This window comes from Pterocles gutturalis, unplaced genomic scaffold, assembly GCF_000699245.1.
Source record: "Pterocles gutturalis isolate BGI_N339 unplaced genomic scaffold, ASM69924v1 scaffold5187, whole genome shotgun sequence".
In the NCBI taxonomy this organism is placed as follows: domain Eukaryota; kingdom Metazoa; phylum Chordata; class Aves; order Pterocliformes; family Pteroclidae; genus Pterocles; species Pterocles gutturalis.
This window is the reverse complement of record NW_010112515.1, coordinates 18403-45955: the sequence shown is the minus strand read 5'-3', so window position 1 is coordinate 45955 and position 27553 is coordinate 18403. Positions and strand designations below refer to the sequence as shown.

General features: G+C 41.7%; 1 protein-coding gene across 1 annotated transcript in view; it reads right to left on the bottom strand.

The window, feature by feature from the left end:
* Positions 1-503: 503 nt before the first annotated feature.
* Positions 504-27553, bottom strand: part of PIK3AP1 (phosphoinositide-3-kinase adaptor protein 1) — a gene marked incomplete at its 5' end in the record, with an annotated part of 39334 nt that continues 12284 nt past the window's right edge. Inside the window, 15 exons of the mRNA XM_010074065.1 lie at positions 504-950; positions 2026-2135; positions 2324-2394; positions 4811-4966; positions 5285-5357; positions 6946-7151; positions 8274-8336; positions 9140-9319; positions 10011-10106; positions 16200-16389; positions 18640-18836; positions 19574-19706; positions 20835-20977; positions 22473-22617; positions 23446-23594. Coding sequence (XP_010072367.1) covers positions 896-950; positions 2026-2135; positions 2324-2394; positions 4811-4966; positions 5285-5357; positions 6946-7151; positions 8274-8336; positions 9140-9319; positions 10011-10106; positions 16200-16389; positions 18640-18836; positions 19574-19706; positions 20835-20977; positions 22473-22617; positions 23446-23594 — 1967 coding nt within the window. The remainder of the gene's footprint in view (positions 951-2025; positions 2136-2323; positions 2395-4810; positions 4967-5284; positions 5358-6945; positions 7152-8273; positions 8337-9139; positions 9320-10010; positions 10107-16199; positions 16390-18639; positions 18837-19573; positions 19707-20834; positions 20978-22472; positions 22618-23445; positions 23595-27553) is intronic.

Genomic DNA, 27553 nt, shown 5'->3' with positions numbered 1-27553 from the left:
TATGCTATTCCAGAGCATGAACTGAAATGCCTTCATATAACTCCTACAATGAACATGTGTAACAGCTACAGAACACAGAACTGCTGCAAATTCCTTCCTCTAATTGGAGAGGTCAGTCGTGATTTCAAACAGCAACATACCCAGCCACTCCCCAAAAAACGTTTGAGTACACCTGTTTTGTGATACAGTAGGTCCCTTAGCAGCTGCCTTGGGAATTTTCACAGTAAATGCAATGCACACAACACCTTGTTAATATCTGTCTTCTTCGGGGAGGTAAGGGGAAAGGGAAAGGCGTTTTCAAGGCTGTATGCAAACACATTTTTGAATAAAGACTTCTCATCCTCCCATGGCCTAGTGATTGCAGGAGGGAGATTCTATACCTTCTGAAAGGTCAGTATGCCCGTACCGAAAACATTACACCAAACAGCAGTACATTCACCTGCTCCTGCTGTAATGAGTGTCCTTAAACAAAGTCTTCAAACAAATAATTTTCTTTACTTTTTCAAGCATGCTTTCTAGTCAAGCCCTTGTAGGTTGTATCGAGGGTTTGGTAACAATGCTTATCAGGATTTAGCTTCTAAAAGGACATGTGTTCTTTCTGGGTCAAAGGGAAACATTGTGTTGGTGCAGGGCTGCCAAAACACACATCAGCATTCTCCTTTCCAACCATAATACTTTTTCTTCAAGTCCCAAAGCACCAAAATTCTTCCAATCAAAAAAGTTACAGAAGGCCAAGAAGTCTTGGTGAAAATCATGGGAAAAGTCAACAGAGCTTTAGGGAGGACGAAGGAGAAGAAATAATTTGGCTCCCAATTATAAATAACTTAACCTAAAAATATCTGTACAAACACACATACAAACAGAAAAATCTCATATTCCACAGATGTTGAGAGATTCAGCGACCTCTTGGGGGCACAGGTGGAGGATAAAAGCCTTCACAGCTTACAGGCCTATAAGAAGACAGAGAATACAAATGCATTTTAAAAAGTACTGGAGAACAGGGTTCTGGAACAACACATTGCATGCAATAACATCATATCTAAGAATACTGTAAAAGCAATAGTCATACAAGAAGAAAAACAGGCCATCAGTGATTCAGCAACAGAGCAGATGCCAAGGTGCTAGAGCTTTGTTCCTGTCCAAGTTCTTTCTTCTGCTCTTCAGGTGCAGTAATTCTACTATTACTGGAAAGAGATACTATAATACATGGTTGGAGTAAATCTTTGATAGTATAATAGCTTTCTCCTGAAAATTAGATGAAGAGCAATAGGCAGAGATCAAAAGATTCAAAATATTTTTTTTCAAACTGCAGATAAATTCCAGACATGTTCTTGCCAAAGCCAAGCCAACATACAGAATTTACTGCCACCCGCACATTAGTGATTACTATTTTAACAGCTGGAGAATTTTATTAGCATCTATACTTCAATAAGCCTCTGGGGCCTGGACTTCATAGACTTGCACTGGTTGGACTAAAGGAAAGTTTACAAGTTACTGAAGTTTTTGTGGTCTGATCAAATCAAGGCAAAACCCTTCAACACCCTTTATAAAACCACTGCAGTTTTTACTTTGAGGCCAATCATACGTGTACACAAGTGTGCTTTGAAGAGATCCAAAATCAGTGAAAAGAAAAAAAGTCCAAAGGAATGCCAAATTCCCTCTGCACTCTGCTTTGCATGTTCCAAGATGATCTTCTCACAAGGATCAGGTACTAAATCTCTGCCAGGGGTAGGATACTACTCCACCTGGGTCAGTCTTATTATGGCAAGTGTGTGCTTCAATAGTGCTGCCCTTTGCAGTATGTGAACCACAGTAACAGCATTGCAATAGGCATGTTACCAACTAAGAACCAATTCCACCAAATTATTACAGATGAGAAACAAGGACCTTACAATTCCTAACAGTGCGTGTTTATAGGTAATGGTCTGGTAGATTTTGCTGAAAGACAAATTTGCTTCCTGCCTTGCCCAAGGCTTCCATATTGTTTCACTGAAAGCTCCTATTTGAGCTGTGTTTTAGCTTTACCTGCTTGCACCTCGAGGAGGCACTCTGGGAGGTCTTTCCAGGAAAGGAAGCCTCTCTGCTTGGTGGGCAACAGGGCTGCGGCTTCTGTTTGTTTCTGGGACTTCATTGTCCTACAAAATGAAAAAAAAAAGGTTACAGACCAGCAGAATTTGGTTCTTTTTAGCCTCACAACAAAAGTGGCTACATTTTGCCAATTCTGCAAATGCAGTGCCATCCCTGAGCTCATTTTCTTTTGCACAAAAACAAAGCCATGTACTTAAGTACAGTGGACCAATATATAGCAGAGGTGAGAGCTTACCTCACTATCCCCTTCCATGCCACTGCTGACACTCAATACGCTCCGAGTGCTGGAGCGGTTACTTGTGCTACCTGGAGTGAGTAAGCAAGAGAGAATAAACTGATTATTAAATCCTGGTGATTTAACTGCACATCAGTAACTCAGAACTCCTTCTAACCTCATGCTTACCTCCTGCACACATTATTTAATGCTTGTTTAGATTAATTAATTTCCACTGTTATTTTTCACATGTTCACTATTCAAACAATGGCCTTTCATACAACACAGACCACAGGGCCAAACCATCCGGTTTTGCTTTCTTTCTAGCACATTTCTGCCCTATCTAGGTCCAGGGTTCTGGTTAAATAATCAAAAACATAATCAAACTGAAAAGATCCAGTGCCAATATCAGCTGGCAAGTCAGGTAAATATTTTCACAAGTGTTACACACCCAACATTTACATATATTTAAATTATCAGTCCCCAAGCCCTTCACAACTGTGGGGAAGTAGATGGCTCTGAGCACTGTCACACATTCATTCCTGGAATAAGTAACTGCTTGAGAGGTTATTGTTCCCAAAAGCTGTTCACCACCTCCTCTACAACAATCCTTACTCATCACAGGAATGTTTCCTAATCTATTTCAGAGCTAAAAATCACAAGTTTGTTCAAACAACCTTCAGCAACCATTTATGTAAACCCATTTAACATGTATGGACTCAGAGCAGGGAATGTTTTTGCAATCAGTCATCCATCTCTGAAGGGGACAGCAACTCACAAACATATCCTACAGTGCTACAGCTGGTTTCAGTCGTAAATACATAATGTTCAATAGGGCTGTGCAATACTGGGACACAAATGCTCAGAAACCTATACACTGACATGGAGGCTAGAAAGGTTTTCTCATAAGATGCAGTCTCTCCCTAGCCTTGGTGAGGTAACTCATTATCAGCTAGTAAAAAGAGCATGTCCTGGTTTCAGCTGGGACGGAGTTAACTTCCTTCATTTGTACCAAGAAGAAGGCTGATAATGTACTGGTGTTTATAGTTGCTGCCAGGACAGTCAAGGACTTTTCAGCTTCTCTGCTGTGCCAGTGTCTGCAGGTGCAAGAGAAGCTGGGAGGGAGCACAGCCCCAGTTATTAGCCTAGGATTTGACCTTAAGTTTAGGATTGAGACCCAAATTGGCCAATGGTATATTCCATATCATGCACGTCATGCCCAGCGTATGGATAAGGATTTGTCCAGAAGTTCACTCTCTCTGGGTCCCCTTGTGCTCTTTGGATTGTCTCCCTCTCTCTCAGGGCTGTCTCTCACTCTCTCTGTGAGCTCTTCATCTCTCAGATGCTTGGGATCTTATCTCTTTTCCAGCATTGCACTCTTGGGACTCTCCCTGCTCCGGCACTGTTAGCCAGGAACAAGCTGAGCCTTGGTCATCAGGTGGCAAGCAGCTGCACTGTGTATCACTCATTTGCATATTTGTATATATTATTATTATTATTTTCAATTTTATTGTAGTTTTGTTATTACATTGTTCTCATCTCAGCCCAGAAGTCTCTTTTCCCTTTACTTCTCTCCCCATCCCTGGGAGGGTGAGCAAGCGGCTGCATGGTGTTTGCTGCTAGCAGAGTGCGTTAAACCACAACACAACAGCACTTAAGAGAGCTAAATACTGTGTTAGAGTCCATTCTCACAATCATGCCATGGGAAAGACAACCAAACTGCACATGGTGAACTCTGCAGGCTCATTAACATCTCTCTCACAACTGCTTATATGCTATTTACTGGCTCAGCCAGCTGCCTGTGGCACCTACTCTGGATGCGTGCCCACTATATCTTGCCAAGAGCCACAAAGGCAGTAACCTCACGGGGACCCACTTTTCCTTTCAGAGGACCAAAATGATCTTCATGATTTCTGCAAGAATTGCTCAGTCTGCAGTAACAGTGAGAATGCAGGGATCTAATTTGCACAAATTAAACCTAATAAAAACCAAAGACAATAAAAATGTGCAGACTGTTGAAGTCACTCAAGAGATCCCACAGCTACCAAGGAAAAATGCTGTCCTTTATCTACAATAATTGAAGAAACAACATATTGAGTCTGGTTCCCAGCTGCAATATAACTAACGCTCTTCAAACCAGAAGAGCACAAATGCCTGCTGAGTCATAGCAAGGGAGCATCCTTTTTTCTAAGAAAGCAGCTGCCATCTACTTTTAAGAACTTAAGACGGGTGATATGTCTTCCCTGAGAAGGCTCAAGGGAATCTTTTGTTCGGCTTTCAGGTTCTCCTCTTGCAGATATGCAGACACGTTACCCAAACTACTTGGTGTACCTGGAGTTGCTTTTACAGTTTTGAGAACAGCCAGCCTGAGGCATGCAGGGTTTGGTGTGACAATGTCAGTAGGTTCAACAGAAGTCCTGTCCCCCTGCGCTGACTCCAGAGTCAGGCTGGCAAATTGTTTTCCATACAGCTTTCCTGTAGAGAGGGTGATGCTCAGGGTTTGCTTACTTGTTGTGCTGGATGTGCTTTCTGTTTTCCAGTCTCCTCGCTTTAACTCCTTTTTTGGTGGGAAAACATTTTTCCTGGGGGCGTATTCATATATTCCACATTCTGGTTTCCCCAAAGTATTATGAGAATGTCGAATGGGTACTGTAATTTCCAAATCTGGAAGAGAAAATTAACAGCTCAGAAGGGTCTATGCAAGTGTAGCCTCTGAGAGACAGCTTTGCACCTGAGAACAAAGTTAAACACAATTGCAACTACATGAATGAATCAAGATTCACTGCACAGATGTCGGCATCCTTTCCTCAGTCTGGGAAATGGAGGAGTAAAGCAACTTCCCTATGTTTTAGCCAACAGGCACATGGATGTGAATATTAAAATATCACGTAACTGCAAGACACACAGAGACATTTCTTGAAAAGCCTATTAATATTGTTAGCTGCTTCATTACCAGAGAATGTCAGAATCAGAGACTGTTACCTGCACTTTTATCTTTTTTTTGCTTCTCCATTTGCCTCCTGGTTATGCTGTCTCGTAGCCGTTTCAGATTTTCCTGAAAACATCACAAGATATTATTTTCAGGGCTTTGGATAAAGGAGGATGAGCATCTTTCTGACAAAACCAATATTATATTTCAGCTAACTTTGCAACCAAGCTGTAACAAAGCCTGTTAGACCTGGCTGAAGTCCAAACCATGTCAACAGGTTTTAATCTATTCCCTTCAGAAATCCATGTGTGCCTTTCAGAAGCCAAGTTTTTTCAGATGTTCATTGTGTATGTTAGGTCAAATTTACAGACTTACTGGCAGTTGCAGACAAGCAGCACATTTGGTTTAGAACTCCCTCTGTTTTCTGTTTCCACTGTGACACTAGCACAGAAACAAGACCCACAATCAAGTAACTGCACAGTCCTTTCTGGACTGATGAACAGATAACACTGACTGCAGGGACAGAGGAGGCTGACACACATCCCAGATTTTGAGGGACAATTCAGAAAGAATTCAGGATGTCCCCACTGAAGCAAGAGGGGACACCTGGAAATGTAACTGGGAGCAAAGTCTCTTCATCTTTGTGTGGCAACATACTGCACCTTACAGTAAGGAAAGGTGAGGAGAAAAAAAAAAAAACCACCAACTTTTCCAGCAGGGAAATATGTACACAGGTAAGATGAGGAAACCCCTGAATAAGTGGAAAAGAAGATGGAGCACTTGCTGTACCATGATGCAATATCTTTGAAATAGAGAGACTTTGAAAGCTGCCCATGGGATGTGGCACAGAGCATGCCACTTCATCTCTGCTACAGGCATCTGCTAAAGTAGCATTGTGTTCTTTATTGATGGAAGGAATTCCTCTGACTCTTTCTGGGTAGACAAGAACCCTCCAAGTGAGAATCAGGAGGAGAAAAGTCTTGGCTTTGTTCTGACACCTCCCAAAGCAGTGCCAGACACTGAAGACCAGCACCTCAAGTGTGAGAGCAGACTGCTGCAGCATGGACAAAAGGCTCCAAGAGAAGTAGGCGAGGAAGCCCCATTCTAACTTGAGATGGAGATTTTAAACTATGACTCCTAGTTCCACCAGTCATTATGTTGCTGCTGCCAACATAGTAACTCCCTCATTCAGCTCAGCCACCCAAACACTGTGCTTTCACTGATACCTGTTTTTAGGTCTTGCCCAGTTGCAAAGAACAGGTAGTCCCGGAGCCATCAAACACCCAGGGAAGGATCAGACCATTTACAAGGTAGGACTTTAAAGCTAATACACCATCTGGGACACTGAGTATTCACTGATCTGAAATGGATGAGAACTGACAAGCTAAATGTTCATCACAGAAGTCCCCTGCCAGCAGTTAGATGCTAGATGACTTCTAGGAAGGTAATTTAGCCAGTTGGATTTGGCCCAATTCCTAGAGTACAGATCTCGAAAATCTAACCATACTACTGCAAGACAAACAGATCTGTAAAACAGCTACCTGATTGCTGCTGCATGGGAACAGCCCCTCAGGTCAGAGAACTGTGCTGGCCGGGGGCATGTGTTAGCAGTCTTCCTGCTCCAGCCAGGAAAGAAATGTACCCACACTGAACAGCTTCTGACATAAACCTAGAGAAACAGCTGTATTTCTTAAACAGTGGAATATGCCTGTACCTGTTGGAAACGGAATGATTCTGATCTCTTTTTCTGGTTCAGTTGCCACTCCTTAAAATGAAGTACAGCTTCATCGACAGTGAGTATGCCCATTTTCACTTGCTCTTGTAATGTAATCAGCTGCCGTTGACCTGGGGTTTTCATTCCAGCAAATGGATCATATATGCTTGATTGAGACAGGTCCCTTACAGGCCTGACTATGGTTTCTGAAGAGAGAACACCAAAAATATTATTGAACTTGTGACATCTGTCCTCCTCACTGAATACAAAGAAACTCAAACACCCTTGATATAGTGGAGATGCAAAAAAATCAGTATTACAGACTGAATGTTTCCCTAATCAGAAGAGTGTTTTGCCCTTATGCCATCCTGCTATTTGTCAGGGCTAAAAGCCCACCTGAAAGGTAGCCTTGTATGCAAATATGTCCCAGGGATAATTTCTGTTCTTAAAAACATAATTTAAGTGAGCAGCACAAAGTGCACTCCTTAAAGTGCTCTGCTTCCTCACTGTAAAAATCTCTGTCCCCTCAGCAATCCACAAAACAGAGCTTAGGTAGCCTTGTATGCAAATATGTCCCAGGGATAATTTCTGTTCTTAAAAACATAATTTAAGTGAGCAGCACAAAGTGTACTCCTTAAAGTGCTCTGCTTCCTCACTGTAAAAATCTCTGTCCCCTCAGCAATCCACAAAACAGAGCTTTTACCTTGGCAGTCACAAAGCTAGAATCTTCCTAGGTAGTCTGTGCAGTGTAACTCCAGAAACAGAAAAGTGAAAACTCATCCTGCTGCTGCTGGCACTTTAACTCCTTTGCAACATAAAGAGGAGTTCCCAATACATGAGCTAAACGCTCAGATGTGGCTGCTGGCACTCTGATAGTGCAAAGGATAAGAGGTGAAAGAATAAGGGCACAGTTTTGGAAGTGCAGAGATCAATGGCAAACAGTTCACTAAAGGTTAAATCCCAGAAAATAATGATCAACAGCAGTGGCTGTATCGAGAAGATCAGAAGTGGGACATAGACTCCACGAAGTAATATGGGTCACTGCATAAAAAAGAACTTCAATGATAATCAGGATCCTGACTAAGGATAAACTCCAAGACAGGGAATAGGTACAGTATGTACTAAAAGGGGGCCACCCTCATGTTGTGCAGTTACAAAAAGTTTCCAGTGTCACATACGATCAGAAATGTTGGGTCATTTATACAGGGCTATTATCCCCAGGGCCTTGTAAAACAGACTATTCTGTCACATTTTACACAAATGAAGCTACCTCAGCAGATTTTCTTTTGGATTACTGGAAAGATTATTAGGGTGAAATACTGACTTACCTTTCTTAACCCTTCCTCTAGGGACATAGAGATTCTCAGGTCTTTGAGCTTTCTGTGCAAAAACTGTAAAACAAACACTCTTTAGATAACGAAATGTGTCTCACGAAGACAGAAATAGCAAGGATGAATACTGGAAGCATACAAAATTCTGCACTGCATTATGGCTTCTGTTACCCTACTAAGTCCATTGAAGAAAACAAGCTATGGAGTTGTACAGTAGAACTCCTCTTCTATTGACCTCAAAGAATTTAGCTCAGCCACCTCTAAGAGAAATCTGGACATGCTTTCCCCACAGTCCTGTCATGGGAGAAGGAGGAGCCACTGAAATTACTCTCCCACGCATTACTGTAGTTGTTAGAATGTTTGTGAAATATGACCAAGATTTCCAAAACTGCCTGGCAAACTAAGAGGCAGAATTTTCTTCAATTTCAATAAAGCCCCACATCAGAGGAAGGTATTGAGGTATAGAATCATGTCCTATACAAATGCTATTGAACCAATTATACCATTACAGAGCAGCAATGTCTCAATTTATTAGTTTGACTGTGTCCCTATAATAGCAGGTTTTTTCCTATTTAGTTGGATTTGCTTGTACCATTTGGAGTAATCTGTCATCCTACTGCTTTCATTAAGAGTAAGCTCAGGCGAAGGCCGCAGGATACAACATCCCCACATCTTCAGAGTAGGCAGAAAATAAAAAACAGATCTGAAATTGGATTCCAAAGGTAATCCAGTTCCAGAGCCAAATAATGCAGGGGTCTCAAAAACGTGTAGATTTTCTTGGCATTTATTCAGCAACTGGAGCCCATGTCAAGGCCATTCTACAGTTGAGTAGTCTACAGTTTAGGTCTTGGTACTCAGCTCACTTTTGGAGATGTACAGCTCATTGTCTGGCTGTGGAGAGCTGGATTCTGGTCTTGGAACAGGAACTGGAGGTCTACTAGCCATTTCCTGTGGAAAAGTATCTTGTTTCACTGAGTAGTATACATCTTCACCATATTGCTGGGAAACTCCTTCCTCTGAGTCTGACACATCCACGCTACTGCCTACAACAGAGTAGAGTTTGTAAGAAAAACAACCTGACCACTTCACTGAACACTGTATCCCTCCAGATGCATCGTGCGCCACATTCTTACCAAGGTGGCCATTTCACAGGCAAAAACATTCAGTTTTGCAGAGACATAAAGTGCCAAAGCCCTTCAAGATAGGACTTGATAAAGTCAGTAACATTTGGCAGCATTTAGGTATTTGTCACTAAGCCTGTACCATCTCTTTTGGTGAAGAAACCATAGTGGAAAATCTTATAACTGTTTTTAAGAACTCGAGGAACAGTTAGTTCAATTAATTCCAGTTAATTAGCTCATTATAACAGTTAACATCAAACAGACCACTGGTTTCCAAAAGCTACTTGTGATGTTCTACAAAGTACTACAGAGAATTACTCCATTGTCTGAAATGAGCGATCGCCATCAGCTGACAATATATTTCATCTCAGAATAGTGTGTCTCAGAGGGAGCTGGGTACACACATCTGTACTTAACAATGGTAGCTGCGTTTGTGAAATCACCTCAAAAGCTGTGTTCTCTGTTGTGCCTCGTTTGTACCCATGAAGACAAAGCTCTCCATGTCAAACAGTGTGGACTAGCTCCTGTCCTTAACAGATCAAGGAGAAATCTCGAGTTCCATTTAATTGCTTTAACTGTGCTACTGTCGTCCCTCTTTCCAAACAGGTCTCACCTTCTAAAAACTTGCGGAGCATTGAGTCTTTTGTAGTTAGAGAAACTTCATCTCCGGCAACTGGAGTGTCTGGTTTGGACTGAAGCATCTCTACATCTAAAAAAAAATCAAAGATGAACCTGTTGATTATGCCCTTAAACATGTAGAACAATGTCATACAATATAATGAAACAATGTGACATTTCTGATTGGACCTTTGGTTTATGGTGAAAATCAAAGAGGAAGTCAGGCAACTGACCAGACCCTTGCCTCAAAAAAGGCTCCCAAGTTGCTATGTCTAGTCCATTCTAAATCTTTGCCAGCTGCCTGATGCTTGCGCTTGAGGGTGACTAACATTTCTTATTGAGAAGTTCTGACAAAGCTCCAAGCAGGCACTGAGGATTAGCTGTTATTGAGAGTGTGCTGGCCAGATGAAGGTTTTGGCCTCTGAGCAGTGCTCCTGAGAGGCCAAACTGAGTGGAAACTCTGTGACTCAGCAAAACGAGACACTAAGAGCAATTTGCCCATGACACATAAGATAGTATTTGTTTATTGGATAAAAGTCAAAACAGCTGTCTGAATTAATTAGTTGAACTGGAAGGTGTTTAGAGGGTCAGATGATAATTTACTATTGAGAAAGGAATGACAGCAAACAATAAGATACTTTGTTAAGTCAGTGTTTTGACATGAAGGATTCTGATTACAAAAAACATGGTCAACCTCAAACCCTAAAACCACAATAAAATTTAAGTAACCATGCTCCTAATGACATTAAAAACAAGAGTGATATAAATGAATTGTTGAGGCATATTTTGAAATACCTACTACTATATAAACTAGATTGTTTGGGTCACATGAGAGAATATGAAATATTTCTCTATAAATGCCTTTTTAATATTTGTTGGCTTTTCTTATTTTTTTCCTGCAAAACTGAGGAGATTATGAGAAAGGGATTAAATCATGCTAGGAAGATTTTCCTTTGTTAGAATGCTGTGAGGTTTTTTTTAAACAATAATTGTCAAAGGACCCACTGACAGTCATGTGAATGCACCCAACCTAGCTTTAACCTGACAGGAATACCTCCAGCATAGCCACAGCCATACTGCATGCTGTGTGGACTAACCACACCAGCAGCTTCTCAAGAGCTCCAAAGTCCACACCAAGTTGCATGCTGCTGGAGCTAATCCGCTTACCATCAACCTAATTTAAAATTAATTTCTGTACTGCTGCACTACATAGCAGCACAGATTTGACACTTGAGCATCCCAAAGAATCATCACAACAGACCTGTATTTTTCTTTAGAGTGATTTTTCCACCTTGCAGCCACCTTGATTATTCTTAACATAGCTTTTAGAAATGAAACTGTAGCAAATACAAGTCCAGAGGAAAGACACTACTTTATGGATTTGGGGGCAGAACAGAATGTGATGTGTGCAAAATTCGTTTCACTCTCTGTGGATGGAACAGTATGTTCCCAGTTTTGGCTGTGCTCTGCAGGATTACTGAACCAGCAATCCATCAGGATACCACAGGGTTTGTTTTCTGTCACATAGTCAATGTAGGTAAATTCACCAATTTATCAGTTCTCCTTGGAAGACGTGATTGCCACCCTGCTACCCTCTTGCACACAGGCCTGTCTTGCACACAGATGAGACCTAACATCTCATCCATGTACCAGAATTGAAACAAAGTTCTCAACTTCTTCAATGATGCCTTCTGTTTTACTTGCTCCAAAAACAAGCTAGTGAGACAAAAGAGACCAGAAGGTGGTGCACACAAACACTGGGTATCACAGGAAAGGTCCCCAGATTTTCCTGAGGCTATTGTGGAAAGTTGTTCTGAAGGGTTAGCAGGAAGAGGGTTAAGTACTTCCTAGGCGTCAGAATTTAGTAACTAAAATATATTTATTCAGACAGTTTCAGTTTCCCTTTGTAGGGTTTTAAGGCTTCAGAAGGAAGCTCAACCAACCTGCAAACAGACAGACATACAGAAGATGAGTTATGACCTACAGACCCTTCACAATAGCTAAAATATCCATGCACGAGCACTCTTTAGAAAGTAATAACACCCGTCCAGGTATTCCTGCACATGAAGCAAGCTACCTCTTTACAGAGACCAGTCCTTTGTTAGGCAAGACAAAGGCTTCAATGTGTAGGCACAGATCACAACTCAGAACCTTATAAGCAGTTATATTTTTGTGCACAATTCTCTCAGCTTGCTCAAGGATGACAAGGAGGCTGCTGTTTCTTGCGTTAACTAAGGAAAAAATAAAAAACAGGACAATGTTGAAAGCTTGGTCTCAAGAATAAAATGGAGGATGGAGAGGATATGCAAGAGAGTAGAACAAGGGCAACACAACTTATTTATACGTGAACCAACATCTACTCTTTTAAGTGTTGAATTACACTTATTTTACAGGACAATAGATTTAGTCAGATGATACTCTCTAGGATAAAGGATTAAATCTCTGCATGAAACTCACACTATCTGGGGTCTGAGTGTCCACACAGTTCATAGATATGGAAACAGCACTAAGAGTCCAGACTTGGCCACTGCCACTCTTTGACCCTGGACAGAGGAAATACAGCCTCACTTTTTCCCCAAGTAAAACAGCATAATAACACACATACAAACCACGCAGTTTAATCTTCACACAAATCAAACAGGTGTTCTGCACTTTCAAGAGTCCTTACTCTCAGAACCCCTCCGGCACACAATGCCAGCCTACTCAAAATAGTGTTTTGCAAAAATCAGCAGGAGGTGCTGTTGAAAGGAAAGCAGAAAAAGCAAAGCACTTTATCTGATGTTGTAGTTCATACTACTAGACTGGTTATGATGGAGTTAACTCTCCCTTTTTGCTATTAGCTGCTGTTTGTTACAGTGTGTGAGTGACTCAGCTAAATGACATTTAGCTGCAACCTGCACCAATGTGGAGCATATTCTGGAAAATTATGTTTGACTTTACAGGTATTTGAAAAGTGTAATAAGAGGGAAGTGCTCTTCTCAAGTGGGAACAGTTAGATTAATAATTAGAAATTAAATAAAACAAACTCATTACAAAACAATAGTGAACAAGGTAACAGCAGGAGCTAGTAAGTTCCCACTGATTTGGTTAAGAGTACTTTAGGATCTACACTGCTCAGGGCGTTAAGACCTCCCTCTAAGATGAACAAAACCTTTTCAATTTTTTTTTTTTTATTCAATCACTTATCTCAAAACTTAAAGGGACAACTAGCAACTCAACACAATTGTGTGCAACTCTCATGCAGCATCAGTTTAAGCAAAACTGGGCCCTTGCACAGCTTCTGCACTTTCTCTGTAAATGTTTTCTGAGGACCAAATGCAGAGAGAAAAAAAACAACACATAAAAATGCATTGAAAAATCAGAAGTGGGATGAAGAATCCAAGAACTAACAGAACACTCCAGTATTCAAGTATTTGTTACTACTTTTAACTCATTACAATGGCTCCGGTCCTGTGTTACCTTATTCTCAAACCAGTTCCTGCCTTACAAATTGACTCTGTGGTATCTAACCTTCCTTTGATCAGTCTCTGAAAAATTGTGGTGGATGCACGTCTTGATCAGAATAAATGGGCATGCTGCCACAGTACGGCTACACTTAAAATAGCCCAGGTATTGTCCTCTACACCACAGCCATAACTACGCACATAAGGACGACTCTGACCTGAAGAAAGTGCCTCAGCAGAAGTTGATTGTGATTTCCTAGGGAGTTTTTCATCCACACAAACCTTTAAGTCAGTACAAAAGCTTGAAGCTCTTGTTTGTGATGGCAGTTCTAAAGCCAGCCAGCACTCCCACTGTCTTCAGTAAGGGTTTGCCTGTGTGGTGGTATAATACTGAAACACCTTCACTTTGAAAGAACCAATCTAAGTGTCAAGTATTGTGCCAATTTAATCTTACCTATTACAATACAGGTAGATTTTAAGCACTATTCAGACAAGCTGTAACTATTCTTCAGGCAAAGACCAACAGACTACGTAAGAAAAACAGATTTTCAGTAAAAGACACCTGAGTGGAAGGCAAAAGAGATTTGTGTGCAGGAGCAGTACACATAGGAGAACTCCAGAAGAAGCAGGAAACACACATTTCTTGGTGAAGTATTACAGATAAGCCATATACAGCATCTCACCAATAAGGAAAACCTTTTAAGATGCAGACTCATTCAGCTCTGCTTTTCAGTAAAGGAGTCGTTAAGTACTTTAGGGACAGCTTTCTAGCTGTACTAGCCCTGCAGAGCCTGCAGCACATTCGCACACCAGGAGAACTTTCTGGTGCTGATCCCAGAAGCTGCTGATGTGGCTGTGCTTGCAGAAGCTTCCCCTAAAGGACATAAGCCTGCTGGGCCTTTGCTACTGAGGAAGCTTAAGGAAAGCAGCCTGACTTAGGCTTCAAAATGCACAACCTTTTCCATCCCATGGCAGCCTTTCCTAGCTCTCCATCTCCTTGCCTGACAGCCAAGCAGACTGTTTCATGTATTCATCCAAAACACCAGCCAAACTCCCTTCTGAGATCTGTCAATCAGAGTAAGTGAGGGCAGGAAAACCTGTATACTTGAACTAACTTAATGTGGCTTGTTTGACAGAAACTGGCAAGGGAACACGCACACAAACAACTGAGACAGCAGACTGAGGGAGGTGGTGATCTTCATCAGGGAAGAAGAAACAAGCGCCTTAAAACAATTAGTTCTTCCACCAACAGTCTGCAGGGCTGGCAAATGGTTTTCTCCACAGGAAGCAATTCTGATCTAAATCTGAACCAATATGAGAATATTTTCAGAGAGGCTTTCCAGAGTCCAGTTCAAAAGTGGTAAATTACAGGGAGATTGATTTGCATCCACAAAAAAAGTAATATTCCCTGCATAGTTTCTGGGAGATCGGGACATTTCACTGGTGGAAGACAAGAAGTTTGGCTTAGTGGTTTTAAGCATGTTTTTCCCCCTCCACAGACTTCATCAATCAACCCCATTCAGAGATGTACTGATTGCAGTCAGAGCTTCCAAACATCTAGAAACTCTCAGCCCTGTTACTGGGAACAACAGCAGCTTTGTTCCTTAGGAGTCCAACCAGCCTTACCGCTTATCTCCACCTGAAGGCAGAATAATCCTGGTTTTGGTAACAAAACTGTCTCTGCAGCAGCCAAACAAAACTTCACAAAGAAGAGTTTATGACTTCAGGCTAAGAACCGAAAAAGTCTTCTGGACTCCATAACAAACAAAAATGTGTTTTATAACATTGTTTAATCTAAAAGAGGAGAAAATCAGCCCCAGACAGATATAGTCTAGAAGAAAAAGAGTTTCAGTAAGAAAGCTCTTCCCCTGAGGCAGCACACTTAAAACTGCAGAAACACTAGAAGTCCTTATGCAGGTACTTAAACTATAAGAAGTTAAATTCTCTGCTCATCATGGGAATCATAAAATATATAATTGGAATGAAGCCAGACCAAATAGGCAAGTATGTAAGAACAGCAAATTTACAATTGCTTAACATAGGTACTTTACTTGATGTTTGCAATTGACCTCAGTGAATATTAATGGCATGCTGAAAAAGTTAAACATCTGCATATTTAACAGAATCAGCACTATATTTTTAGCAATAAACCAGGTGGATTAGAATAATGAGTTTTCAATTATAATCTTTTCAGTACATGTATTTCTAGATGTTTGCTCTCTTTTGTTCTCAAGCTGTTGAGGTAGAAGCTCAGCTCTTGTTTTTCAGTTTTCCAGTTGTCAGTAAAATTACATCTTACATAGTGTTCTTTCCCACCAGTGTCTCTGAGTGTCCCTACCTCCCTGGATCTCAGGAGGGAGAAGCAGGACATGGTAGAAAATTTGGTCTTTTTCAAATGTTAATTCACTTGCTCAGGGTTCAGGGAGTCCTCAAAGCACGGAGGAAACAGCTCTTGATCTTGTACACTGGCAATCAAGGACAGGTTTAGAGCAATTTTATCAGCCAGACAACATCAGAAATGGCACATGGTTTCCTTATGGTGAAAGCAGAAAAGCTATAACTAGCCCTTACTCTGAAACTCAGCTGGGGCACTACGATGTATAAGAGAGACAGATCAGCTTAGGCCTCTTGGATGAGGGCTCTGAGCAACCTGATCTAGTTGAAGATGTCTCTGCTCATTCCAGGGGGTCACTTCCAACCCAAACCATCCTATGGTTCTGTGATGCTATGAATATACATACAAAGATCCTCTGGGGCACCAGGGACAAATCCAGCCATGGATTCATAAAGCTCTTCATCGGAGCCAGGATTCAAGGAACATTTCATTAACAGATCAGTGGACAGATGAGCCATGGATTCATAAATAGACTCATCCTCCTCGCCTTGCATCAGCTCTTCTTTAATGTGACTTTTCAGCATATCTGCAGTTTCCTGGAGAGAAAGGAAGGCAAGAAAAAAATGTTCAAAACTCATTTAAACAAAGAATCTGGAGAATCAAAGCAAGCATAAGATATCTCACTCTCCCATCACTGATGGAAAAAACCTTCTAAAAGCAGCCCATTCCCAAAGACCAAAGCTTTTCAAAGGAATTAAATCTCCACTACAGCTGTCTGGGCCCAGCCTTCAAGATGTGTTGTAATAATAGGTAACGAAGGTGAAACAAGTTTGTGCTGACACATTCTGAATAGCCATTAGAGCCCCTCACCCCCTCAATTTCATGTCCTACCCGATGTCTGCAAACTCCTAGGAGATAAGCAAAGCTCATTCTAAAAATACAAATGCTCGTCAAAGGCTAATTTAGTGTAAGCATAGTTGACCATAACAGGGATTGCTTGCATGCAGAACACTTACAAGAAAGCAAAGTTTTAGTTTTGGTGTAGATTCAGTTTCAGTTTTTTGGCATTAGCAGCAGCACATAACACCCAGAGTAGGAGTACACAGACCCTTTTCTGTGAGATTAACAGGAAACCTCACAGCAGGCAGCTGTTTGTGTATATAGGCAACTTTCGATTCACAGGACAGCAGAGCCCTTTCTCACATATTTGCAACATGGTGGGTGGCAGGGAGCAGTGCAGATCTTCACCAAACCACACAAGGGAGCACAATGTAAAGCTTCATCTCAGCCTCCTCCCCAAGTTCCAACTTTGTCACAAGCACAGCCATCTTAATTGGCTGCAGTACTACAAGATATTCTTCCATCCACATCCACCACCTCATGGACCTTCAATTCACAGGGCATGTGAGTCAAAAACTGTCTATACACAGTTCCCTCCACTATCAAAATGGGTCAGGCAGGTAGCTCGTGTGATGCTTTAGGGAGGTGCAGAGGAACTTTTGCCAGAGAAAAAATTAGGCAAGTAAAGGGTTTTACTGGGATTTTCAGACATCCATACTAGTAGTGTTCCCAGTCACTACCTTTCAGTGGACATGCAGGTGCAGATCATTTCCATGCTCTGGTACTAAGCTGTACAGATAGCTTGACGGTCAATAAGCAGGACCTACTCTTAACACAGCTCTGTCACTATGCTGGTAGAGAAAGAGGACACGAGAGGAGCACAGTACTGCAATAGGAGGTTGTAAAGACTTCCTAAGCATCTCTCACTTACCCCAATGCACAATTTACAGTTTTTGCAGTCCTCCTGATCTCAGAACAGGGACTAACCTTTATTTAGTTTTTTTTAGTTAATGTATAACCCTAATTTCATGCTTATGTCAAGAAGCAAGTCTCAAGTCTAAGAAACACTCCTGTCTCCTAAATAGGGCTTAAACAGTACTGCAATTGGCTGTCAGAACCACATCAAGGCTGGCAGATCTATCACCCACCATTCAGCCAACTGATAGGGACAATTATGTACTTTTCAACCAAAAGCAAAGGCAAATAAAACCTGCTCAAGAATTCATGTGATCTGAGTGAAGGAGCTGCTCATTATTTTGAAGCATATAGGCCAGAAACAACTTAAATAGAAAAGAAAGGATAAACCCCATGGACACCAAAGGACCCCAGAGAAACAGTTGCCTGGTGCAGCTGGAGTCGGGTCCATGTGATAATCTGGAAAAGTCAGAATGCTGTTTTCTGGGGATGGGGTTAGCTCAAAGAGAACTGAATTGTGACTAGGACTCCCAGAGAGAACAAGTAGGGAGCAGACAGCTATCCTAATGCAGGAAAGAAATGGATTTCAAGTGGAGCAGCCAGACTACACAGATCAGCTGTGAATGAGCTAATAAGCAATCCAGACTGTACTACGACTAACCAGACAGCACCTCAGATTGTACCTTCCCAAACATATTGTATCCCCATATTACTCCCTAAAGTGGGATGAAGGGGCTGTCGTTTTCCCAAGATCAGAGGTTAGAAGAATACACCAGCCACCAACCACATCCCTGCAGAAACTTCATCAGATGAACAGATGATAAAGAAACCCAACATGGCAGCTGCTGCTATCATATTATTTGCTCTCTGCAAAAGCCCCAAGAACTTCCCCAGCTCCAGAGATGTACTCAACCCTCCAGCCTGGAAGCTTTCAGTGTGGCTGGCTGTCTCTCTTCTACACCCTACCACACCTCATTGCACCCTTTATTAGCCCATCACCCATGCTCCCATAACACTAAGTACTAAGCTTGGTACCACTGCCCACACCTTCAGTGGGACAATGCAGAAGGACTGCTGCTGCTGCTTCTTACCACATATTCATCAATGAATTGGCGGAGGTCCTTAAAGCCATGCTTTTCTGCTATGGTATTTGGATAGTGGCCGTATTTGTTGGCTACACTGTAGGCCTGCAGTGCTCCAGGGCATGTAAGCAGCAGAGCAGTGAGGTTCTTCAGCCCATATCTTGCAGAAAAGTGAAGCAGTGTTGGCAACTCCTCATCCCTTTGATCTGTGAGAACAGAAGCCAGTTAGAATCTAAGTTTCTCTCTAGCAGTAACAGAGCCAGTAGGTGAGAACAAAATTACCAGCAAACAAACACACAGACCAAGGCAGGTGTGAAAGCCCTGAAAAGTATATATACAGTCTCAAAATGGAGCTAACTCTGCACAAATTAAATGAGGTATCTAGCACATCTTCAGGCTTAAGTCCTATGACCTTTAGTGGGGAACCTGACTCTGTAATAGCTTAATGTATGTAGGATCACAAGTTGGCAAGAACCTCTTAGATCACCATTCCAGTAGGATCCAGCTGCTGTAAGGTAAACGTGTGAACACCAATCCAACTGCTGAGTGCCCACTGTGCACCTTACAGCGGAGTCATGGGGTTGGGGGAAAAGGACTGGGCTGGGGAGAAATGCCACATGGGACTGAGAGAACAACAAAGGAGAAAATATGGGAGACATTTTGGGGAGCATCATCTTTTCAATTTGCTTGTCTTTGAAGCTATCTACATAGCTGCATATGTCACAGTGCAAGGAAGTGAGACTGAGGCATGTAACCAAAAAAGGGTCACCCAAATGGCAATCTCCCTTCTATAGGCATCATCAGAAATTTAGCTTCCTGGCTGAGATACAAGATTTTTGAGACAGCCTGTGCAGGTACCACACACTACAGTGCTAAGGCGCTTCAAGGTAAAACAACTGATACAGATGAAGTTCAAAAAGAAAGCAAAAATCTTTCAATTTACTTGTTGTCATATCTTCTTCTTCCAGCTGGTTGATTCCAAACAGGTGTAAGCCACTGGCAGGAATGTTCTTCTTTAGTGACTCAGTCAACAGTTTATCCAGTGCTTCTATGCTGTATGGCACGATTTTAAAGGCCTAGAGACAAATGGAAAGTGATTTTGTTTGGGGGAGTCTGGAGATTCAGTTAAGGCGAGATCTAGAAGGTGGTTCTTTATTTAGCACATAACAGAAAACAGTAGGTATAAACACTGAAGCTAACAATGTTCAGGTCACTCAAAGAACATTAATAGCTTCCTGGTCCAGAAACAGAGTATCATTAATCTGAGCAGATGAGAACCATACACTCCACAACAAGACAGAGTACAATGAGAAAGTCACTCATGCAGCTGGAAGCACAGAACGCTCTTACTTCCTACTTCCTTGACAGGTATAATTTTACTTCTGAAACTGTTCCAATGGAGTGTCTCTCTTGCTCTAAGTGTGAAGTAGTCCATTTTGAGTTGCTCTGGTGTACAATCTGGGTTTGGCTTTTGGACGGGTTCTTAGCCAAAGACTGGGAAGCATGCTTATGTCCCAAGTAGAGGGACAGCCCAGTACCAGCTGCTCCACAACTGGAACTAAAAAGAAAGGGAAAGACAGTCTCCCCTGCCCTAGGTATGCTGGTGACCAACAACACTACTCTGTAGGCTTCCACTACGTGGCTGATCAGGGACATGGAGGCAGGTAGCAAAGACAACCCATCTGGAGAACTTGCTTGTGCAAGCTTTACCCCTCTAATAGGGTTCAGGTGCCCCAACTGTGCAAAATATGATATGAGAACTGAGGAGTGGCTCTAAACAAATAAGTGCTAAGAATAAACAAATCATTCTATGTTACTCCATGCAGCTAGTATTTTCACATATTTTCCAAGAATCCTTAGGTAGAAATTTCTGAACAATTTCATTATAGTACTTTCTGTTATATCAAGTTCTGTCATTCCAATCTTTTCAAGTCATCAGGGTCTAAATGTGAGTGTTGATTGACTGCATTTTTTTTGTTAGTTGGATAGCCTGAGTCACCTTAGCCAGCTATTTGCTCCAGGGACAGAAAAAGTACCCATTCTTTTGCTAAAAGGGAATGTTAAGGTTAATATGAAATTCCCTAAATAAACTTGCATTTCTTATTTCAGAAGAGCTGCTTCATGGGAAGCACTTTTGCTTATGTCCACTTGTCTAGCCTCTGAAAAAGCTCATTTCCAAAGCAGCTGTTTGCTAGAGTCATTACCTGGCACATGAACTGTACAGGGTTGGCTGCATTAGCCAGCAGACTGCTGATTTCCTCCATGTCGGTATGATAGGTGACACTTGTTTCTCCCACCATCAAGTCCCCTGAATATATCTGCAGAGGCACTGTCCCAGAGGTTAAATCTTTGAAAGAAAGAAGAAATCACCACTGAGAACAAACAAGGGGAATGAGTCTGCATCAAATACCCTAAGGACAAGATGAGTTTGGAGCTACTGCCATCTGGATACCAAAAAGAGTTTGTTGTACTGAATTCATGAAGAGTCATGGAAAAAAAAGGAGATTATGTTGGCCTGAACACTAGATAGGAAAGTACTTTGGAACAACCTTCCTTCCTAGGTATGCCAATGCACATCACCTGTGACCTGCTAGGTCCTCGGCTAACAGTAGTCTGGGCCACCACCTCAAACTAGAAAGCCTCACAACTCTCTGGCTTTCTCTGGAGCAGTCTCTAAACTGTGCCATAAAATATGAGAGCTGGGGAAGAAGGGGATTGAAGCCAGAAGTGTCACTGGGGATTTTGCAACCCCTGTCAGCCTCACTAGTCTCTGAATAAAATCACCTTAAAGAATTCCAGCTTCACATCTTTATCTCCTACCTGCACCTTGGGAGCTTCTTGATGTTTTATCCAGTGTGCATTCATAGATCTGAACTTTCTCTTTGAAACACAAATATTTTGAATCCCACTGAAATTAATCTTTCCCTGTATATATGCTTGGCTGTTAACAACTCAGGAAATCATGAATAGTTACAGCGATGTGCGCAAGCAATTAAAAATATATTTCTTTTATTGTTAGAAACTGCAGAGCTTACATAGTTGCACACTCCATTAATGTGAAAGTCATGTTCATTATTCAAAGTGCAAGTTAGTTTCCAGGTCCATGTTTGAATTATAAGTCTTGATTTAAGATTAAGTTGAACATTTTTATGTGGGCAAGGTCACCTTCTTTAAATCAATCCACCTCACTGACTTTACAGGAGTTGCCATAATGACTATTAGTCTCTATTCTCAAAGCTGGCACAATGACAGACTAAAGTAGTTAATCATGCTGGGAAACTACTATCAATCTGTAAGGCTGTGAGATCTTGCCTCCAAAGTTTAATGAACCTAAAGTTTAGACAACCTACAGTTTTGTAAATGTGAATATCTAGACTGACAGAACATACCTAAATTAAAAGGCAAGCCTGGATAAATAGTTTCAGCTCTGATCAGGGAGATTATCACACATTAAGCACATGCTGTTATAGTCATGCATTTATTTACTGGCACTTACTTTCTCTTGGTGCCCTACCAATGCTAATGAGGTGGTGGTTATAACATGCAGTTAAATTCAAAGTGCTTTACAAGCTGCAATCTGCTCTCAGAACTCCCAGTAAGGTGCTTCCACACTGCAACCCTGCCACTGCTGAGGGGAAAACAGAGCCCCCAAGCAGCAGTCTATCTCAGTTCCTCATCACAAAAGTATCACACGTAAGAATGCAAGTTCAAGATTCTCCAGACTCAAGTTTTCCTGTGTTGCAGCCTTTACCGTTATCCCTCTGGCACTTTTCAGGGCAGGCAGGTTGAGATAGAAAGGAAGCAAGAGGGAAAGAAGGGGGCAAAATCTCAACCCAGCTTACTTGGAGCTTCCACAGAGATTGTGTACTCATTCTCCATCTCAGCCAGTACACGCACAGATGACGCATTCTCTGGAGAGAATTCAACTTCAGTTTTCACTTTGCCATCTAGTTTACATTTCATGATAATATAAACTTTTGTCTGCACCTAAGAGAAAAGGCATTACAACATGCAGGTTCACAACATAAGAACACTTACTTTTCTAGGGATTTTGTTGTCATTGCAACTGACACATAAATATTATCATCTGTCATTTTCATGGTCCTGAATGGTTTTCAGGAGCATCGTACAGCCATGGAGTAACTGGGCAGGTGGCTTCTGTTACAGCTTGCACCAGCATAGGTACATGCATTAAGCTGATAAAGCTCTTAATTTATCAGCTAGATTTACAAACTGATTAAAGCTAGTTTTATAAACTTATTTAGTTTCAACTGTATCAGTCTCCTCCCTCAAGCAGCACAGCCCCGTTCTAAACAGAAACAAAGGAATAAACTTAGACTTTTTCCATCTGAGGGGATGCTATAATAAGAAATGTCGTTTTTCAGACAGGAAGTCACGATCCAAGCTCTTTGGAGTCATATCAGACTGAACCAAGGCTGTGGAGTTAATTGGTTCATTACAATCACCTTCCTCCACTTGCCACCCCTAAATCTCACCACATTGGAAGATGGGAAGTCAAGAGTATAAACCTGCCTCACAGCACACAAGACAAGCAGCTGTGTCAATGAGACTATCTGTCAATAGGTGACATTGCAGCCTAAACAACACTGGGCACTGCATGTTACCGAGCTATTTCTGGGCCTAGAGAACTGAGCTCATGAAACAGACACTGAGGACAGGGGGCTGAGAGGGAAGGTGACAGACAAGGAATTAGAGACTAATTCCCAGGCCTGTATAGCTGTCCATTACAGAGCAGCATAATGGGTTGGACCAGCCCACAGTAAGAATTAAGCCCAAGGAGTGGACATACAGTACCCCACACTGTATGCGGTCAGGCTGCACCACTGGATGGTCCCCAGTGCTCTTGGGTGATCCATGTTCTTCAGTCATGGCGAGTCTGTGGGAGTAAACTGGGTTCTTCTCGTCTTCTGTTTCTGTATCGGTCACAGAGTCACAGCCTGAATCTAAAATAAAGCATACAGAGTCCTGTTACATCACTCTCCTTTGCTGAAAATGCATATTATATACATCCACCCCGAGAAAGAGCCAGGGAGGTGGTGGGGTGGAACTTGCCATTCTTCTCAAAGCAATACTCAGAAAAAGGGATCTAGTTGAAGAAAGGGAAACTACAGAGCTTCCTCCTTTTTTCCCTTAAGAGGATTGCTGGGGAACATTCACAAAGACACAAAAGTGCTGGCGTAGCACTGAACATGCTTACAAAACAAACAACAGTGCCACTCTTTGCCAAGATGGATAGTCCCTTCTCATGTTAGATAGGAAAATTAGTATATCAATGCCTAATATAAGAATGATCAGCAACTCATCTGACTCCAGCTGCGCTCTGAGTACATCATAGGATGGGCAGCAGCCTTTAGTCTTCCTCTCCTAAAGCACATGAAGAAAAACAACCTTCCTTTCTTTTCTGGAGTATCTTTTGTTTTCTGGATCGTGCTTATATTGCTCACCGCAACTCCCAAGTTCATAAAATACAACATGAAGCAGTAATCTGAAGGGAATCTTTTCCTCAAGCAAGAACTATAAGATCCTGTATATATACAAGAGTGAAACCTAAATATATTAGAGCCTTCACATTAAAGAATAATAGTACTCTACCCAAATAGATGTAAGAGTAGAAGTAAACACATGCAACCCTACAATCTGTGTGTTCAAAATAATGTTCTCATACCTGTTTCAATGTAACAGCATGGATATTGATGGAAAAACAAACTGAATTGGTATTACCAGCTGCAAAAAAAACCTGGCAAGAATTAAAACAGATTACAGCTCTCCTACCCCTGCCAGGAAATAATTTTCCCAACTACAGAAAGGAAACAACAGGTCATTTTATATCTACTTAGTAAAGAGTGCTTTCTTATCTAGTTTCTACCTCTTGATTCACATGATTCACAGCTTTTTTCCCCTGTCTTCCAAAACATGGGGTGAAAGTGACTGACTTCCCCTTGTCAGAAGACTTGAATGAATTCTTAAAAGTCTATCTCCCATGGCCAAATTTTTCCAAACCTTGGAAAACTGTGGAGCAGTCAAGGATTTAAGACAACATTTTGGAATTTATTTGTTATTTACTAGTTACTGTAAAACACATCTGTAAAGCAGTACAAATTATTTACTAGATAAATCTCAGATTTGACCTGGCAGAGTTTTTATATTAGTAAGAAAAGCTCCATTTAAAATGCTCAGTCCTGATGAGAAAGACCTAAGCGACCAACTATGCTGTCTAACCTGTGGCATCCATACAGTGAAGCTGACAACAGTCTAGGTTTTACTCAGAATCCCCCAAGCTCTGGGTACATCAAGCTTCCACAAATCAGGAGAGACAAAGTTATTAAGTAGGCTTCTATTAGCAGTTCATGTCCTGCTAGTTTCAAACAGTGAAGCTATAAGTCAGTCAGGAATTTAAATCTAGACTTCTTCATTATTGTTACTACCAAAGACTTAAACCAAGGATGTTTGAAATTCTTATTAATGCACTTTTTAAAAAAATATTTTCTACACATTTAAATGGGATTTTATGAATTTTATGAATGCAACTTTGTTTTCAGGTGAAATTTTAGTGAATAATTCAGCTGAAATTTTTATCATAAATACTCATGCACATACGCTTAACTTTAAGTATGTGAATTACTCCACACAGCAAGTGAGCCTACTCATATGAGTACAAGTAGATTGCTGCTTTAATGTTTGCTGTAGAAGAGAGTAAAGCTAAAAAACTGCAGCTTTGCAGAGTTCAAGTAACGCATCACCACCAACATCAACATTTCTTAAACAAACCTAGAACAGTATATGTAATTTGTCAACATAAATCTGCAGATTTGACTAAGAAACTACTTTGACACAAGGCTATGTACTAAAGGTGGTCTTTTGGATTTTCAGACAGTGATACTAAGAATTACACCATTACATCATTCCCACTTCAATATGGAACCATTAGACGGTAATTTATACCTCACTTGTCCTACACAGGGTCCATTTCAGAGGAAAATGAAACCTAAAGCTGTGGATCTCAGCTAAAACATCTGCAGTGAGCAAGGATAGGAGGGGAACAAGGAGAGAACAACCCCTCTGGTCTCTCTGCTTTACTGATGTTATTTCATACTAGAAACAAATTAGCTCATAAAAAAAAAAAAAACTTGAGCTTTTAAGAAGTTCTGGCATTGCCTTATCCTGTCTTGCACTTCTGCATTCTTGTAACAGAGCTGACTGCCCGGATGTCATATGTAAGAACAGAGCTGTTAGGTAATATGGGAAGAAGCAAGCAATGTTAATCAGTAATTTGATTAACAGCTGACAGAAAAGGCATTCAGAGTTTTGGGTATGAATTGTTCATCTGTTTTTTCATTCAGGAAATTCTGAAATTGCAAATTACCAACTTCCCACATAAGCAGTGAAGTGATGCCATGGTCATTTCGCAAGTTCCAGTCACATGCTACTGACTTGTAAAGATGCCAGCACTGGAAGGGAAACCACCCCATTACGTTCCAGAATACCCATGCTCTAAAGGGACCTGTTGTTAGGGCAGGCTTCCCACTCACTTAAATACTTGAGTAATGACAACCCATTTGCATATACAGATTCAGCAATCATATTGTTGTGATGATACCCAGGCTAGAGAGGCCATTACTGAGGAAATCAACAGACTCATTAGAAAGTTAAGTGAAGACCTGAATTGAGCTTCTCCATTAGCAGCTGCTGGAGCTCAAAAGCTCGTGGTTACAAACGGCTCTGCCTTGACTGGAGGGCCTTTCTGTTCCCCTTTAATAGCAAGGCTACCTCAGGCTGTGCTTGAGTCTGTGAAATACTTGTGAGAATAGCAGCAAGGGGAGGAGATGCGGTCCAAGAAACCCAACCACATTTCCCCTTGAAGAACATGGCCCCCTCCAGGAAGCATCAGTAGCTGAGCTACAGAGAGCAGCCCTGGGCAGGCCCCTTCTCACCTGTCCTGCCCAGCTCCCCACACAGCTGCCCTGCAAAAACTCATCCCCAGGAAAAGCCCAGGGAAAATGCAGGCATGGCCATCTGCTTCACGAACCATGATGTACCAGCTTTAGAAACCAATATGAAGCAGACAAGTTACTCTGACCTGTTACTGCACAGTATATGCAGCTCGCTCTGTCATCCATTTCCTCCTGGCTAAGCTGGTGGACTATCAGCAGGGAGCTGACAGCTGTGGTTTCTCAGAAGTCAGCCCTTAGACCACAGGACACGTGAATGCTCAGAAGGAGTCAGCAGCCTGTCCAGACCACTATGTCATACAGATGTTGATGCAAATGGCACGACTGGGCAACAGCTTGTCCCTATAGGTTGTGCATGTGCAGACTAACCCCTCACTGTCATCTGTGAACACTTCCCACTCCGTCCATCAGCTAGCTCACCAGCTGAGACAAATAGCTTTCAGGATGCCTCAGACTTTCACCTCAGTGCACCCAGAGCAAGAGGGAAGGCCCTCAAAGAGAGCTCCTGCTATCACCTGAAGCTTGCAACTGACCAGCCCCTTTCCAAGTAGGAGCAAAGACATTAAGGAGCCCAGAGCTACTCCAGCTCATTTGCGAGAAGCAGGCAGAGTACTGACAAAGCAGTCAGGGAAAGCAGGGAAAGTTATCTTTCATCACGCTAACCTCAGAGCCCCTGCTTTATCAGGAAGATACACTCTCAACAGTGAAACATCTTGTGATAACCTCTCAAAACTCAGTTATACTGTAGCAACATTTCCCCTTTCAACAGAGCAGAGAGAAGTATGCAGAAAAGCAGCGGATGAGAAGAAACAACACATGAAAGTGTAAGATTTTGTAAAACTGTCCATATGGAACAAATAAAATATGGGACATCTCCGCCTTCGCTCCAAACCCCTCACCCCAAGCCATCTACAAGCATAGCACCTAAAAAAACCCAGATTTTCAGTTCTACA